General features: G+C 38.2%; 1 protein-coding gene across 1 annotated transcript in view; it reads right to left on the minus strand.

Annotated features, from left to right (window-relative positions):
* Positions 1-9958: 9958 nt before the first annotated feature.
* The window catches only part of KCNMB4 (potassium calcium-activated channel subfamily M regulatory beta subunit 4), a 69462-nt gene continuing 61601 nt past the window's right edge, over positions 9959-17819 (minus strand). Inside the window, exon 3 of the mRNA XM_061204646.1 lies at positions 9959-13303. Coding sequence (XP_061060629.1) covers positions 13135-13303 — 169 coding nt within the window. The 3' untranslated portion in view covers positions 9959-13134. The remainder of the gene's footprint in view (positions 13304-17819) is intronic.

Genomic DNA, 17819 nt, shown 5'->3' on the forward strand with positions numbered 1-17819 from the left:
GACATTTTTTTAGTTTTTTTTCTTTTCTTTCTTTTTCCTATACCCGGAAGTCTCAAAAATGGCAGTGACCCTCCGTTGACCCTTTATTTATTTATTTTCTTTTTTTTACAGTAGGTCCTTGTTGGTTATCTGACTGCTCACCAGTTCGCTAACTTGTCTCCCCAAACTCTGCTTCATCCCAGCATTACTTCTGTACCCACAGAGACATTTTTCATTTGTCATGCATAATGCCATATTATGTTGGAATAATTTGTTCTGTCTTCTCTATGAGACTTCATAGTTTCTAGAACAGGTTCTCCAAGGCACCAAGTGAACAAATTTGAGATTGATTCCAGATATTATGATGATAATAATAATAATGGAGTAATTATATAATTGAAATAGACACATTTCAACAAAGTGCCGGGAATAATTCATTTCATTCTCACACATTTAATTAACTCAATCCTCTCCAAAACCCTGTGAGATGAGAAACTGAACCCTAATAACAAAGCCAATAAACAGCAGAGTCAGGATTCAAACCCTGGCAATCTGGCTTCAGAGAGGGTGTCAACCAATCTACCAGCAGTTCTCAAACTTTGGTGTGTATCAGAATCACCTGGAGAACTTATTAATAAAACACAGATTGCTGGGTCCCCTTCACAAAGTTTCTAAATCAGAGCATTTATACTATGCTCTGGTGTTATAAAAAATAATGAAGCAAAAATTTGAAAGCTATTTCATTAAATTCTTTGAGGATGATTTCATCTCATTAAATAGATAATCATATTTCAGAAAATAAATTTGCAGCTTTTTAAAAGGATTCAACTTTAAAGCGGACTTTGTAAAGACTGAGTTTGCATTTGTAATCATTGGTCTTTTCTCTGGAAGAGCACAGAATTTTGAGACCGTCTGGGTTCAAAAAAGCCTGCTGACAAGCTCTGTATTTGCACAATTTTACAATGAGGAAATGGGTTCAGAGAAATCAGTAACCTACTCATAGCTGAGCCAGCAAACAACCCCTCCAGAACGGCTGCCCTGAGAACAGGTTGAGCTCAGGGCACAACATTCCCTGATCAACTGTCTAGTCACACCATCACCAGCTCAGCCCACTTCCCCACACCCAGTTCTTTCTAACCTTGTTTATTCCTCTGTAAAAGAAAAGCTTTTTGCTGCCTGACAGTTGAGATGCTTGCAAATCTGATGGATGGAACTTCTCCTCTTGCAACGGTCTGCTTCTCCCATTACAACCATCCCTCCCCACTCTACCCACCATTTGCAGTAATTTTTTCAAATAAAGTCTCTCCTTACCTAAACCTGGATTCATTTTGAACTTGATACTAGTTTGGGTTTGCCTCAAAATGCGTATGATTTCTCACCTGCATGGAATCTTAGATACACACTCATGATATTTTTATCCTCATACGGTAGAAAGAATAATGGACCCGGAAAGATGTGAATATGAATATGCTAGGCTACACGGCAAAGGGGAATCAAAGTTGCCGATGGAATTAAGCTGCTACTCAGCTGACTCTGAGATGGAGAGATTATCCTGGATTATTTGGGTGGACCCAGTGTAACCACAAGAGTTCTTATAAATGGAAGTGGGAAGCAGGAGAAAGAGAACCAGAGAGATGATAGCAGTGTGAGAACTTGGCCCAACATTTCTGATTTTGAAGATGGAAGAAAAGGGCCATGAGCCAAGGAATGCGGATGGCCTCCAGAAGCTGGAAAAAGAAAAATAATGGATCCTTTCCTAGAGTTTCCAGAAGGGATGCAGCACTGCTGACATTTTGATTTTAGCCCAGTGAGACCCATTTTGGAGTCTGACCTCCAGAACTGTAAGATAATAAATTTAGGTTGTTTTAAGTCACTAAATTCATGAAAATTTATTACAATAGCAATGGGAAACTAATATACCCCATTTTACAGATAACAGATCTAAGGTTTAGAGTTTATATAATTTGTCCAAGGTCATATAAGCAGTAAGTGATGAAGCCAAAACTGAAACTGAAGTCTCTATAATACAGAGCCCCTATTTCAACTACCATGATAATTTGTAAAACAAGTTCTAATCTCTTCTTCTACATGACAGCTTTTCAAATATTTGTAAGTAGATACCATGTCTTCCTTTAGCCTTCTCTAGGAAAACCCAAAATTTCTTTAATAATCCTCAGATGACAGTTTAAGGTCCCCTAACCATCCTGGAAAATATGGCGGCCAAGCTGAACACGGTGCCAGTGAGGCTCCAATACCACCTTTGTGTGTTTCAATGTGTCTTTTGCCAAAATGGAATTTATAACTCATAAAATTTAAACACTACTTTTTGAGTTTACAAAAAATGATGTGGTAGTTTTCTTATATTGACAAATTGGCTCTGAACTTAATGTTCCTACAAAATGAGTCATTTGAATTGGAACATTAATTTATTTGAGCAGCCAGGTCCACATCACTCTGAGAACATGGCCATTGCTCTGTCCCTACATAGATCATCCCATAATAGTCCCAACACCTGACTGTAGTTGTAACGGTTCAGGCTTCCTTCTTGCCTTCCCATGCCAACTCTCAGATTCTGGAGGTAATAATGCCCCTTTGGAAGAGTGTGCATTTGAAAGTCCACCTGGCCACCTTTGCCCCACCCAGAGAGATCAGCTGTTGCCTGCAACTGAGATTCAATGGGACCACATGTTTTTATTAGAGACAAAGTCTGTCCTATAAGAAAAAGTGGGTGGAACACTGAGCCTTCGGCTTTGAAATAGCCCTCATGGCCAGTAAGGACTGCAAATACATCACAACTGGAAAAGCAGAGATAGAGGGACACACTCAGCTCCCACAGTGGTGCTTTGGTGTGGGTCCACAAGAGCCAAATGTTAAAATTTCTGAACCAGTTGTTAAACACAGCCAATACTAAAAATTAAATTATATAAACTTGCAACTTCATAAATCATATTAAAAACAAAGGCAATAAATACTCAAAACTCATCACTTCCTAATTATTTTACCACCTTTTACTATTATCTCTGCTCTCGAGGTTATTTTTGTCTACTAGATCTGTATGGGTGAAAAACTATAATGGTGTGCCATTGCACAGCTATCCCAAATCCCGAGTTCAGTGGTGTGACACTGATGGCTTTGCAATCAGCCACAGTGGGTGGATTTACACCACAGATATCTGTAAAGGCTATGAATGGGGGCATCTCTCTCAGCCATGGCTGAGTGTCAAACATTTACCAGCATGCCACTTTCCATCAGTAAACCTTTCCACACTACAACCCAACCACCCAAACATTGCAACCCGTTCACCCCACGAAGGAGGGAAGTCGTCAGCCTCATCATTTCATCCAATAATTATAAAGGGCAAAGTAAGTCTCTCGGTAGGACTTTTTTTCTTTTAAACATTTTTTTTGGGGGGGCTTGGAAGTTTTATTCACACATTTATATCTCATCTGTTACCTCTTTAAATTTCAGAGTAGATTTGAATTTCATAATAACATAGAGTTGGCATTTAGGGGTATGCTGTCTCAGAAAGGAGAAATATAAGAACTAATGAAGATACTGCAGTGCTTTTTGTGTCTCTTGGTCTCTGATGTATGGGACAGTGTGGAAACCTCCCCGGGTATCCTCCTTCCTATATCACCTTTTATGTCCATGGTACTGTAGCTCTTTAATTAAAAATAAGTTCTGAGGTTTCCTCTAGAATTCCAATTTCATTAACTTTGTAACTTAATCAAGATTTCCTTGTTTAGACACAACCTCGTCCAAAATGCTTTAGAGAAGTTGTTAGGTTTGTTCATTTATTTGGGGAAAGTGGCAGAAAAGGAAATCTGTTCAAATATCAGGGGTAAAGTATTTTTCACTTTTCATTGTTAAAATCAAATGTCACTGCACGGAGGACCTCCACTCAGGCAGTGCCCCCCAAGAAAAAGTCACCTTGAGGGGGCCTAAGTAGTGCAGATATAAAGAACTGAATTCCTCCCTCAGCTTGCCGGTGGGTTGGAAGGGGAACAGAGTCAAAACACCAGGAGGGAGGGAGGGGGAACAGATGACCCCTGCCAATCATGAGAAACCAGTGATGACCTATGACCGGAACTCTAAACAGAGACAATTAACTTGGAGTTTGCAGGCTGCTCCGAGGTCCAGGTAAGGAAGGACTGGGGAGTTAGGGGATTATAATTAGCTAACATTCACCGAACACCTGAACATATTGGGCCAGGAACTCTTAAGCATGAAGCATTTTGCATATGTTATCTTCCACTCAGGATCTCACCAATTACCTTAACTAAGTGGCCCAGAAGAGTAAATACGCTTCTTAAAATGTCTTTACACACTTCCAAGAAAGAGATTTAGACAATATGGTTAATAATAGTAAATAAGCTTTAAAGAAACCAAATAATGCTTCATGACTCCGACAAGATGAATTTCGTTGGAGATCCCAGAAAAAGCTGTTGAGCAGAGGTGTTTATGAAATTTACAGCAGCAAGGGAGACCACCTTGACAAAATCTTGGTAGTCACACAAAAAGAGAAAGTAAGGAAAGAGTATTTGTAGGATTTGGGGAATCTGCATTCGGGTGGTTTAAGGTAGTTCTTTTAAGGTGCAGAATTTATTGGGACTGAACCAAATTCATAAGATAATGAATCAATAAGGTGAAGGTCATGAGATAAATCTTGATTATTATCCTTAATAAGTAAGCTTTTTTTCCGATTTTGGAGTCAATCCCTGGTATTTTGTAATAGATTCTTTGAACTTCTCCAAAGGTTTGGCCCTCCAGGGCATTATGGAAACAGGATCCTTAGAAGGAGTTGCCTGTCTCTCATAATAACCCGGTAGGGCATTTCTTTCAACCTTTGCGTTATGCCTTTTTATATGGCATTCCACCTCCTTAAGAAACATTAGAACACTTTAGAGTTTCTTAGTCTTTTGACCATTTTTGTTTGTTTGTTTTTTTTCCTATATAGATAAAGATCCTTTGTTATTTCCAAAACATTCTCCACCTCCCACCATTGCTATTAACTTAAATCTCTTATGTCTACTCAGTTGACAAGTCCTGGTGAGTACAATGAGTTCTGCCTTCTGGGTGACTTTGGCTCCAGTAAAGGATCATTATTTTAGGAGTAAGTTGAGACCTGTTTTGACATATCCAGCCTAATAATTTAATTAAAAAAAATTTTTTTTATTGGGGTATAGTTGTTTTACAATGTTGTTAGTTTCTACTCTACAGGGAAGTGGAGTTCCTTGTGCTATACAGCAGGTTCTTATTAGTTCTCTGTTTTATACATATTAGTGTATATATGTCAATCCCAGTCACCCAATTCATCCCACCTCCCTTCATGTTTTCATCTTAAGGTATGACCTGTGAACAAACAAGGTTAACTCTGAGTTTTCTAGATGAGTTTCTAATATATTTGTTCAGGGCATGGACTGTTCTTGGACAGAGGTTACATAGTCATGAGTTACTCCTTCCGGTAAAAGAAGGAAAGTAGCAGGATTTAAAGTATTACTACCAGGGAAGGAAATGGGTGAGGGAGAAAATAATAGAATTTCACGTGAGGTAAGGCTACCTGCTAAGAAATAGAGTGCCTTTTCAGTAGGCAACAAAGACTGTATATCATGAGGGTGCAAGTCTGAAGGAGTTACTAGTTAGCAATAGCCTCCACTAATTTAGCTTTAGCGACTATTATCCTGCAACCAGGAAGTGGAACTTTTAACATAGGGTCAAGAAAAAAGCTACAGCAAACTTTTCTCTGATAAATAACATGAAACTGAGTCAAAACATTAAGGGTTTGTCCAGATTGTTTATGCATGAATAGGTAGAAAGGCTTAAGATACTTAAGTTGACCCAGAGTAGAAAGATGTTAAAAAGCTAATTTTATTTTATTTTTTAAAATTTATTTTATTGAAGTATAGTTGATTTACAATGTTGTGTTAATTTCTGCTGTACAGCAAAGTGATTCAGTTATACATATACATTCTTTTTCATATTCTTTTCCATTATGGTTTATCACAGAATATTGAATATAGTCCCCTGTGCTATACCGTAGGACCTTGTTTATCCAATCTATATATAATAGTTTGCATCTGAAAAGCTAATTTTAAATCACAAAATGCCAGCTCATGTTTACATTCCCAAGGAAGAGTTTTGATTACTGATAACTTGATTAAATCACAAAGAGACCTAGTGATTTCAGAACAGTTGGAAACTGCCTACAATAGCTATCAGACCCAGGAAATCCTCTTAATTTACTCTGAATTAAGTCTGAATAACTGGCCTGGAAAATTTTTGAATGGCTTTTAGTCTGTCCAAAGTGATGGATTTACCTCCTTGGGATAAATCTTGTCATAGGTGATACATTTTATTTTGACAAAATTATAACATTCCTTCTAACTTAAAGTCCTTTCTGAGTTAAAACTGTTAAGAAGATTAATGAAATTAATTGAGAGAGCTCAACTCATCTTCAGAATCTACTAAAAGGTCAAGAGGTCATCCATATATTGGGTAAGAATAGAATTGCAAGGAAAGTTAAGGTCTATAAGGTCTTAGTCAGGGTCTCATGAAAAAAAAGCAGGAGGGCACCTCATTAAATAAATCACTGAAGCATAACTGTCAAGGCATACTGCTGAGCTTTCGAGGAAACGGTGAGCAGGATTAACTATTTCAATCTAAACTAAGGAACTACTAAAGAAAGCATAGCACAGATTTATGAGTCTAGAATATGTAACCCCATGATAAAATAGCATTTGGGTTTAGTATCACAGGGAAGTAAAGAATGGCTATTTTATTTATGATCCTGAGGTCCTAAACAAGTCTATATCCTCACCCATTGAGTTTCAGGTTGGTACTGTAGCATGCTGATGGGGTTCAGATCACGCTATCCCCCAGAATGGCACCTTGGCATATTAAGTATCTTAAACTGAAGGAGTTTGAGAAAACAGCAGAAGCAAGAAGGTCACTATGACCTCCCCCCTCAGTTGTCCTTCTTCCCTGAAAGCAGGAGATAAATTTCCCTTGTAAAAGGTACCCTCCCTGTACCAGGAAGAAGGAAGACATTTGGGGCTGAGAAATCTGAACCAACAAGCCTTGTTAAACTAACCCTTATCTTCCTAGTTATTCTTTACCATTTACTACCCCTAGCCCAAATCCCCTTATCTTGTCAATTCTTCACAAATTTATTGTTTCTTTGTCTAAAAGGTATAAAAGCTTCCTGCTCTGGTCACTTTTTCAGGTCTTCATTCTCTTGTGAAGGCTCCCAGGTACATGTAAAAATTCGATAAAATTTGTATGTATTTCTCCTGTCAATCTGTCTTGTCAGTTTAATTTTTAGACCTAGCCAGGGACCCTAATAGTGTTGAGGGAAACTTTTTTCTCTCCTGCAGTCCATTATCAAAAAAACATTTGCACAACTGTCATTTAATATTTAAAGAAATTTCAACCTGCGAAATTTAAGAGTAAAGGGCTAAGTGGGTACTTGGTTCCTCCCCTCAGAGCACCTTTATTATTCACTCACTTTATTTTTCCCTTCTTCAGCTTGTTAACTATCACAGTTGCTTTTCCAGTATCTTTTCTGTTTACAACATCTACAGACACCTTTATCTAGTGTTTCCCTCCCTTGAAGCATATAGTAGTTTTATATATAAGAATATTCGTTTATTCTAAGTCTTAGGTCTCCGGGGCTCTTTGAAAATTTTCCCTGAGGAGGTGTTAAGATCTGGCAATGGGGCTATTTCCAATTTCAGTCTTTGTTTACATGTGAAATCCCCTTTTTCTGGCTTAAGATTATTCACAAAAAGTGAGGAAAGAGCAAGGGTCACATATGCTTCAGTATCTACTCTTGAAAGCTATCTACGCTATTGAAAAGTCTATTCCTGAAGTCTCCAATAGCTTCTTTGGAAGCTTCTTCACATTAATCAAAAAATGCAGACAACTGAACTTTGCTCACTTTTTGTTCTAAGGTGCCTGGCTAATGGACAATTGTGTCTTATCAAAAGTTCCCCACTATCATTCTGCTGAACCCCTGCTTCTTACATTTATTCCACTATAACCCTAACCCATGCACTTATCTAAGTGGCAAAATTTCACCAAGAATAATTTAGAATTACAGTTAAGCTACTTCCTGATTCCTAACTTTCAGAAATGATATGAGATAATAAATGTTTGTTGTATTAAGCTGCTTAACTTTTAGAATAATTTGATAACAGAATGATTATTCTACTGTTCACTTGTTTAAAGGATAGCATATGATATTTAAATACAAAAACATACGCTTATCTGTTTTATAACTTTTTCATTTTAAGGCTAAAATTGCAATATATATTTGTTTATTCATTAATTTTAATTTTTTCCAGGGTTAATTATGCCCTGGGTACTATGCTAAGTGTCTTACTCTGCCCAGCTTTGGTGAAGAACTTAGAAAGCTGTTTGACAAGGCATTTAGATGCACATGGAAACCACTTAATAAGAGTTAATTGGGGGTTATTATTATCGTGGTCATTATGGATAAAAAGATCAATAAGTTTCTTGTTGGAAAGGACGTGGAAACAGTATGTACAAAGGACATAATGGATCTGGGAAGCATTTATCCATTTATTTAGCACCTTAATATGTCAGGCACTGTGCCAGTTGTGGGGGAAAAATTCCATCAACATTGTTCTTATGGATCTTATCATCTAATGAGAGAGATAAATAATAGACAAGTAAACAAATAAGTATAAGCAGCAGTAGGTACTACAAAGGAAGAAAGAAAGAAGGATGAAGAGGAAGAGGATGACAGGAGAAATCTACTTGTATAGGATTTAGGGAAGGCTTCTAGGAAAAGTCAATATTTAAGCTCAGACCTGATGAATAAGAACCAGATTTACAAATATGGTGAAAGGAGAGGCCCAAGCCATGGGACGGGACCATGGAGAGTACAGTGCCTCTGAACTGTACAGAATGTATCAGGAATGTTGAGATATTAGGAAAATGTTGTTATAATGGATTGATATATTTCAGTAATTTTTCAAAAGGACAAATTATCTGAGCCAGGTAAACGGTTCCTTATCCATGTTGTTTGGTAATATTTTGTCCCATTACTTATTGTCATTGCATTGTCTGCCCGTCACTACACTTGAGAAAGAGACCTAAGAATGCATCAGGGCTAGCTATTGCAAATACATTCAGAGCTCAAAACAGGTAAGGGCAGGAGATAATAGATCTGGGAATCACCAGCTGAGATCATCAGATGAGACCATTCAGAAAAAGGCCATGTAAATTACATCCCCATCATAACAAAAGTCTAAAATATGTAGCTTTGCATTGTTGCCAGGCAGCAAGGAAATAGATACTGCAAGATGGAAAACTAGAGACCCTCGTTATGCTTTGACTAACCATTAGGTAAAACTGGCACTAGCAACTTGAAAGGCAGACATGTAGCTATGGGGAAAGTAGTCAGAAAAAAGCAGAGCTATGATGTTTTTTATAGTGAGGAACCGTGAAAAACAGTGAAACAGGAAAAACTAGTTACAACTAGGTAACTCAGCTTTGTTACAAGAGCTGGGCCTATATCCTGTAGCCCTATGGCTTCTATACTCCAAACAGCAGATTAGTATGCAGTCTTTCTCAAAAGTCTCCACTGAGAATTACTGGCTGCACAATGGAAGTCAGTTGAGCAGAAAAGACCAGCTAAAGGGCACTGCATTCTTACTTAAACCCACTTTTCTAGAAGGCTTCAAAGTGGCTGCCACTCGACTGAGGGCTGGAGATACGGGCCAAGCACAGACACAGTAAATAAGATGCTGCTACCTTAAGAACTACTGATACAATGAGAGTAGCCCTTTGGCTGTGGATACTTTCATCTGAACTAACAAAACTGAAAGCAAAAAGACCAAAAACCATGTTTTGATGAAATTTTATCACCAATGTTGTAAGCACCCCTCAGAGGCCAGATGGACCCCGTTACCCAAAATTTGGTTTGGATGTTGAGACTAATAACCACACACACATCAAGAGGGTATGAAAAGGTTTATTATTCACATAATGAATGACACTTTCTGGGAGAGTGGGGCAGTTCCCGAGTAGATCCAAAAATGACTTGACTGGCTTGGCTTTTATTATTCTTAGGGTGTGGGGCAGGGAGAGGTTTCCTGCGAGCAGGCCAGGGCTTGTGTGGTTTGAACTTCCCACCCAGTCCAAAGCAGGGGGTACCCAGGCTCTCTAATCAGCTTGCCCAGATGTGGAACAGAAGGGGAAAGGGAATGGGGAGCAGAAAGGAAAAGCTGTTATCAGTCAAACATCGAAAATGGAGTCAGACTCCGTACAACAGTCAATTAAACAACAATCCTATAAACTATAAAAATCTACATTTGTTCAGTCTCTAAAGAAATCTAGGTCTACAAATCTCCACCAGCAGGCAGGGGCCTGCAAAAGCTGTGATGCCTCCCAAAAGTTTCATACGTGGCTAGGTAATCTGAAGAGCAAGAATTTCCTGGAAGTCAATTAGAGGCCACAGAAGGCAGTGGACAAGGGAGTTCCTCCCAGAGAGCAAAGTCTAACCAAGGACTGTATATCCTGCCAGGGCAAGAGATCTTTGTCATCCCTGCTCAGATTTTCATCATGGCTCCGGCCATGGACAGCTGCCCATCATTCCTGTCTTTTACTGTAGTATTCACTCTCTCCTTTTTCTTTTTCCCCAGAGTTTTAGTAGGACATATGTCCATCTAGCTGGAGATAACATGTTCCAGCAGTCCTTGAAGCTAGGTATAGTTATGTAGTCAGTATTCATGAACGGATTATGAGCACAGTGATGGGTGGAACTTCCTTAAAAGGAAATAGCTAGCTCCCAATGCCTCTCTTTTCACAGGCTACAAATTGGCTGTGCTTCTTTGAGCCAGCTTTGACTATGGGAAGAATAACATATTTGGTAACGAGAGGACAACAAGGTAGACAAATTCTGGATCCCTTGATTACCTTATGAAACAGAGGCTGCCCTCCCTGTCCTGGACTTCTCAACTACCTCTGGATTGTTATATGAGAAAGAAATCAACTCCTATCTTACATGAGTCATCATATTTTGGGGTTTCTGTTCCAGCAGCTTATACCATTTCCTTGCTTATATAAAAAAGAAAATGAAAATATTACGAAGTTAAACTTCTTTACCTTCTATGATCTTAAAAATGTCTTCTTGTTCCTTCAAATTCTATCTTTAATGATAAGTATAAAAAAGAACCTCAAATTTAACTGGCTACAAGCAAGGAAGACCTTAAAACTATATGTGACCTCAGTCATTCAGCATGCTTCTCCTTTTTTCCAAAAAATCAGCCTACAGAATATAATCAGGTATACTCTTTGAGCCTAAATGGAAGCATTTAGTTAATATAAATGGATGAGTAAAAAACTGGTAAATAAAAACTCATCAATATATATCACCTTCCCTTTTTACCAACACAAATGTTGATGTACTATTTTTATCTACTCCCTGTAATCACTTAATCACAGATTATTGGGTTAAGATAAAAATGGATAAAGTAGACTTTATCTCTCACAATGTGATGCAAAGATGACTTTCTCTGATTCCCAGTTTCGTGTTACTCTGTGCTTCAGAATGGTTCACTGTGTTGCTAAGACAACAGGGATGTTGCAACAGAAAACTGGGATTGAAGTCAAGGCACTGTAGCTGCCTCAAAGGATGTCATAAATAGTGTGTTCAAGGCCTTTTTCACAGTGAAATCTGTAACACTTGAATTGGAAGAAAAATATCATCCAACACCTTAGTCTTCCACAGAAGACAATGGCTCACTCAATTACTTGCGTTCTAAAATTAAGAAAACATTGGTATGTGGACTAAAAGTCAGGAAATCATCATTCCACTAATACGTATCTTTCTTAGAATGCTGCACAAATAACTGAGGGAAGCTTGTCCTTAAATTCCAATTTGCCTTTATTCTAATAGAAGCATGTCTGAAGAATACTAGAAGAAAGCAAAAAGAGATTATGTTGTCACTTTTTCCTTGACCAAAAATGTACATCTCATCTAAACAAAGGTTTGATTCCACATGGTAAATAAATAGGGAAGGTTTGATATTCACTGAGACCTGTGATTGATATTTGGAATCTTAGTTTATGAACAGATGCAAATAAGTATGGTCTCCTCAATGAACTTTTGATAAAGGCACAGAGAGCTCATCAGCAAAGTGATGTGAGCTGGCTTGCATCTCCAGGTGTGTCCAAGCAAGCAAAACAACTGCAGCAATATTTTCGTTTTAATACTGAAAACAGCAAAGCAAGGACAAAGAAAATATAATAAAATGTTTACCTGATTTTGACTATTTTTTTTTCTGACCTAAAAGAAAAAAGAAATGAAAATAGCATTTAACTAAGCTGAAAAGTGTCCTTCACATCATGTACATTCTACTGCACAGAGATAAAATCCATCAAAAATAACCTGAACAGATGAATAAAGAGGCACAGTGCTCTTAGAGCTAGGACAGGCCTTGTTCAGAATCATCTCCCTCTCTTAAGAAATAATCTGGTGAAAAACAGTGCAGAGGCAAAGGCGAGTGTGGAGAATGTTTTCCCAATCTTTGAGGGTTCCTTGCTGAAGAGTCACAGGAGTGACTGGAGTCTGAGTTAACAGTGCAGTTTTCCTTTTTCAAGCAGGAGTCAAAAGGTACTCTTTACTAGTGGAAACTGGGGATTACATTGTGAGGTCAAGACTTGTGCAGGAATTCCTGTCTCCAAGTAAAAGTTTAATCTAGCAAAATCAAATGAAACCCGTAAGACCCTTTTTTAAAACCCTGGTGTTCTAAGCATAAAAAAGGAAATAGAAAAGAACACAGACCACTCTCTTTTAATAATTTTAAGTAGCATAAATCATAATGGTTTGTATTCTACACTGTACAATTATATACTGTTACTTCCCAAAGAAAATTAACTTCTATTGGATTTTCTGAAACAGATACTCCGTACAGCTTGACCCTTTAGCCATCGCTACGACACATGGAAAACAATCTATGAGGTCCCAAGTCTTCCGGTTGTGCCCGTTTCTGCTATCATTGAGGGGGGAGCCTCTCAGAGACCTCTCACAGCCCCTTCCATCTCCTGCGCCAGGAAGCAGGCTCTGCAGGTAGATGTGTGCAGATGAGTGCAGCTTCTGTGCTTTGCTTCCCATAAGCCGACTCCCCTTTAAGAGAACTTGCGCTTCTTCATGGCTTCTGCCTTGACTGCCAGGCTCTTGGCACAGATGGTCAGGACCACAATGAGAACGCCCACCACAAATGTCACCAGGGGCCAGAGGAAGCAATGCAGGAGGACAATCTCATCATGCGTGCGATGCAGGAGCACATCATCTGGTCTGCAAGACAGTGGAGAATAGGAAAGAAAGAGTGGTCAACTGCCTTGGCATGACATAACTCTTCACAGCGTGGAGCTCAACTTGCTTTCTAGCCCAAAGGGCATAACCGTCATTGAAAGCAAAGACTTCACGCTGACTATAGATACTGTACTTTGTGCTTCAAATCCATTATGAAAAGTTCTGAAGTCTTGAATCAAGTAATTGATGCATATTATTTATAATGTGATTTACATGTAAAATGTCAAAAGTATAGCAATCTCTTACACTATTATTTTCCTCCATTCTAAGTTGCTTAACATATTCCACTTTCTCACGCATCTTTTAATGTCGCTGAATCAGTCTAAAAATTGCTTACGGGTTGGCACTGTCAAACAAACCCAAACCCAAATGATGTTTTGTTTTGTTTTTTACCCCTTTCACCCATTTTGCCCACTTTCCCAACCCTCCACTTCCGGCAACCACCAATCTAATCTCTGTATCTATAAGCCCAGTTGTTTGTTGTTGTTGTTTATATGTATTTATATGTTTATATGTGATTCCACATGTAAGTAAAATCATATGACACATATAAGTGAAATCATATGACATTTGTCTTTCTCTATCTGACTTATTTCACTTAGCATAATATCCTCAAGGTCCATCCATGTTGTCACAAATGGCAAGATTTTGTTCTTTTTTTATGGTTGAATAATATTCCATTATACATATAATATATAATTTATATGTATAATCACATTTTCTTTAGCTATTCATCCATTGTTGGACACAGGTTGTTGTCATGTCTTGGCTATTGTAAGTAATGCTGCAATAAACATGCGGGTGCATATATCTTTTCAAATTAGTGTCTTCATTTTCTTCAGATAAATACCCAGAAGTGAAATTGTTGGATCATATGGTAGTTCTAATTTTAATTTTTTGAGGAAGCTTCATACTGTTTCCATAGTGGCTGCACCAATTTACATTCCCCCCAACAGTACACAAAGGTTCCCTTTTCTCCACATCTTCACCAACACTTACTATTTTGTCTTTTTGATAATAGCCATTCTGACAGGTATGAGGTTATATCTCATTGCGGTTTTGATTTGCATTTCCCTGATGATTAGTGATGTTGAGCATTTTTTCATGTACCTGCCAAATTACCTTAATTTACAAAAATAGGCAGTTAAAGTCACTATTTGAATTTAGACAGAAAGACCTATGGTGTAGTCTTCAGGTCGACTCAGCTTCACCGTGTGAAGGTTTTTAATAATGAACAGACTAGTGAATGGTTGGATTTAATGCATTTTTCCATGCTTCTGGGTAGGGTTAGCCATCATTTTAAACCACTGACCACTTTCTTGATAAATTTTGCAAAGTCTTAGCAATATATCTCAGTCTTATCAATGTGGGGCTTCTATTTGCAATTCCAACATTGGTCTCATTCACGGGAAGTGAAGATGAGATACATTCCACAAGCCATGATCTGTCATCTTTGGCCACTAGAGAGAGATCCTGGGAACTTAGCTTTCATACAAGAGGTTTACATTTTGCAAGATATTTCCATTTCAGCCACAGGAAAGTCTGTTCCATTATGCTAGAGTAGCAATGCTTCCACCAGAAAATAAAATAATGTGGAATAATCAGTCCAATTGCCCTCAAGAACATCAGAGGCTTTAGAGTACAAGAGCAGTGCATTTAACAGAGGAATGTATTCCTGAGGCGCTCTCACTAACCACAGCTCTCATAATTCAAGACCTATTTTCCCAGAAGACTGACAAAGAATGTTGGATATGTCTCTTCTACCTGTAATGCAGCCATCACGTAGCATTAATAAAAACGGTTTTGCAGACTGGCTTTGAAATTACGTAATCCTTGCCCTTTTTTGTGCATAATATCATTTCAAATCCTGCACATAAAGTGAGATTTTTATTGGCATTTAATTTCAATTAAAATTTGAACTAAGTGAATGCAGAGTCATTGTAACAATTAAGCAAAAATCATCCTAGCTTGCAGAAGTTACTCCTTTTTATGAATTCCTGTAGCAACACATTGTCTTCAAAACTTTTGCTACCATTAATTTGTGATATATATTAATGTGTGTATCCTTTGCTTCTGTAAGACCCTTGACTTTGTCATTGCCTGTTTATTCTGCACATAGATGGTGCTAAGTAATGGCTTGCTACTGGTGAAGGGGAAACCATCCCAATTGCAGCCTTGTTAGCCATGCAAAATTTCAACAAACTTCAAGCCTTGAATGTGAAAAAGCAGAGGCCTGGGTCCAAAAATAGTCAGGGCACAATACAGTTCTAGTCATATTTTCCAGTCTTTGAAATCCCACCTGCAGCACTGCCATGGTTCTTTCTCCAGCTACGAGAGCTCACTGCTGTCAGACCCTCTACCTACATGTGCGAGGGAAGGTGAAAGCTTCTCGGCATGACTTTCCTCCCTCCCTTCCTTCTTACCTTTATTCCTACCTACCTTCCTTCTTACTTTTCTTTCCCCTCTCCTCCCCTCCCCTTCTTTCTTGGATTGTTCTACTCCTGCAGAATTGATTTGTACAAAGATGAACTAGATTCTTCATCAAAGGGTGAGAGTGTACAATAATGTGAATGTACTTAATACCACGGACTATATACTTATATGCGGTTTAAATGGTTTTTAAAAAGGGGGGAAGATGTGGCACATATATACAAAAGATGTGGCACATATATACAAGATGTGGCACATATATACAATGGAATATTACTCAGCCATAAAAAGAAATGAAATGGAGGTGTTTGTAATGAGGTGGATGGAGTTAGAGTCTGTCATACAGAGTGAAGTAAGTCAGAAAGAGAAAAACAAATACAGTATGCTAACACATATATATGGAATCTAAGGGAAAAAAAAAAAAAAAAAGGTCATGAAGAACCTAGTGGCAAGACGGGAATAAAGACACAGACCTACTAGAGAATGGACTTGAGGATATGGGGAGGGGGAGGGGTGAGATGTGACAGGGTGAGAGAGTGTCATGGACATATATACACTACCAAATGTAAAATAGATAACTAGTGGGAAGCAGCCGCATAGCACAGGGAGATCAGCTCGATGCTTTGTGACCACCTAGAGGGGTGGGATAGGGAGGGTGGGAGGGAGGGAGATGCAAGAGGGAAGAGATATGGCAACATATGTATATGTGTAACTGATTCACTTTGTTGTAAAGCAGAAGCTAGCACACCATTGTAAAGCAATTATACTTCAATAAAGATGTTTAAAAAAAATAAAAAAATAAAAAAAAATAAAATAAAATAAAAAGGGGGGGGTTGGCAGAGGGGGACTTGAATTTTTAACACTATTTTAATGAATTTGCATGTGATTTCTATACTAATGTGTTTTACAGCTAATTTTCTAGTAAAATGCTTCAGTGAGCATCTTTTACCTTTCTTCTCTAGTCACTATTGTTGAGGCTGAATCCTTTACCACAATACAGTAGTCCCTCCCCTTATCTGTGGTTTTGCTTTCCGTGGTTTCAGTTACCTCGAGTCAACTGAGGTCTGAAAATATTAAAACGGAAAATTCCAGAAGTAAACAATTCATCAGTTTTAAAGTGTGTGCCATTTTGAGCATCATGATGGAATCGGTTGTCGTCTGCTCCGTCCCACCCAGGATGTGAATCACCCCTTTGTCCAGCGTATCCTGTCTGTTAGTCACGTAGTAGCTGTCATGGTTATCAGATACTTATTATGTCATGATACTTCAGTGCTTGTGTTCAAGTCACCCTTATTTTACTTAATATTGACCCCAAAGCACAAGAGCAGTGATCCTGGCAATTCACATATTCTCTTACTGTGCCTAATTTATAAATTAAAGTTTGTCACAGGTATGTATGTATAGAAAAAAACCTAGCATATGTAGGGTTCGGTACTAGTCATGGTTTGAAGCGTCCATCCACTGGGGGTCTTGGAACATATCCCCCATCTGCAGAGAAGGGGGCACTACTGTACTGTACAACTGAGCCAGGAAAATAGCCACAGATGAGGGTGGTTGGAACCATTATACATATTTTCTGAAACACAGTTTGAAGAACATTTACTAAAAAAGAATGTGAGTAAAAGGAGGAGAAAAAATAATAACTGGAAAATGGTGGACCCAGATATTTGTTTTATTTAGAAACTGCTTAGCATTCCACAACCAAAAAAGTCCTTGGGGCAAAATTTGATTTTAATATTTCAAATGACAAAACGACATCATTCACTTGAGTTAGCCATGTTGAATTTGTAATCGCTTCAAAAGCCTTCTTCGAGGTAGAAATATTATATAAACATGTACATGGTTTCTTTAAAAATAACTAGTGTCTGTTTCCATTTCATATGGTTCTAAGATGCCCCACAGTCTCCTTCGATGGGAATGAAGGGTACAGAATATGCCGCTTTGGCATAAGGATTATTTTGAACTGAAGGCAACTGAGAAGCAGCAGCTTCAAAGAGAGCTCTTCACACTTCCCCTATTTGCCTAAAAGCAGGACATAAATTTGTAAAGATAGTCCTCCTCCTTTCTC

Source organism: Eubalaena glacialis, chromosome 11 (genome assembly GCF_028564815.1).
Source record: "Eubalaena glacialis isolate mEubGla1 chromosome 11, mEubGla1.1.hap2.+ XY, whole genome shotgun sequence".
Lineage (NCBI taxonomy): Eukaryota > Metazoa > Chordata > Mammalia > Artiodactyla > Balaenidae > Eubalaena > Eubalaena glacialis.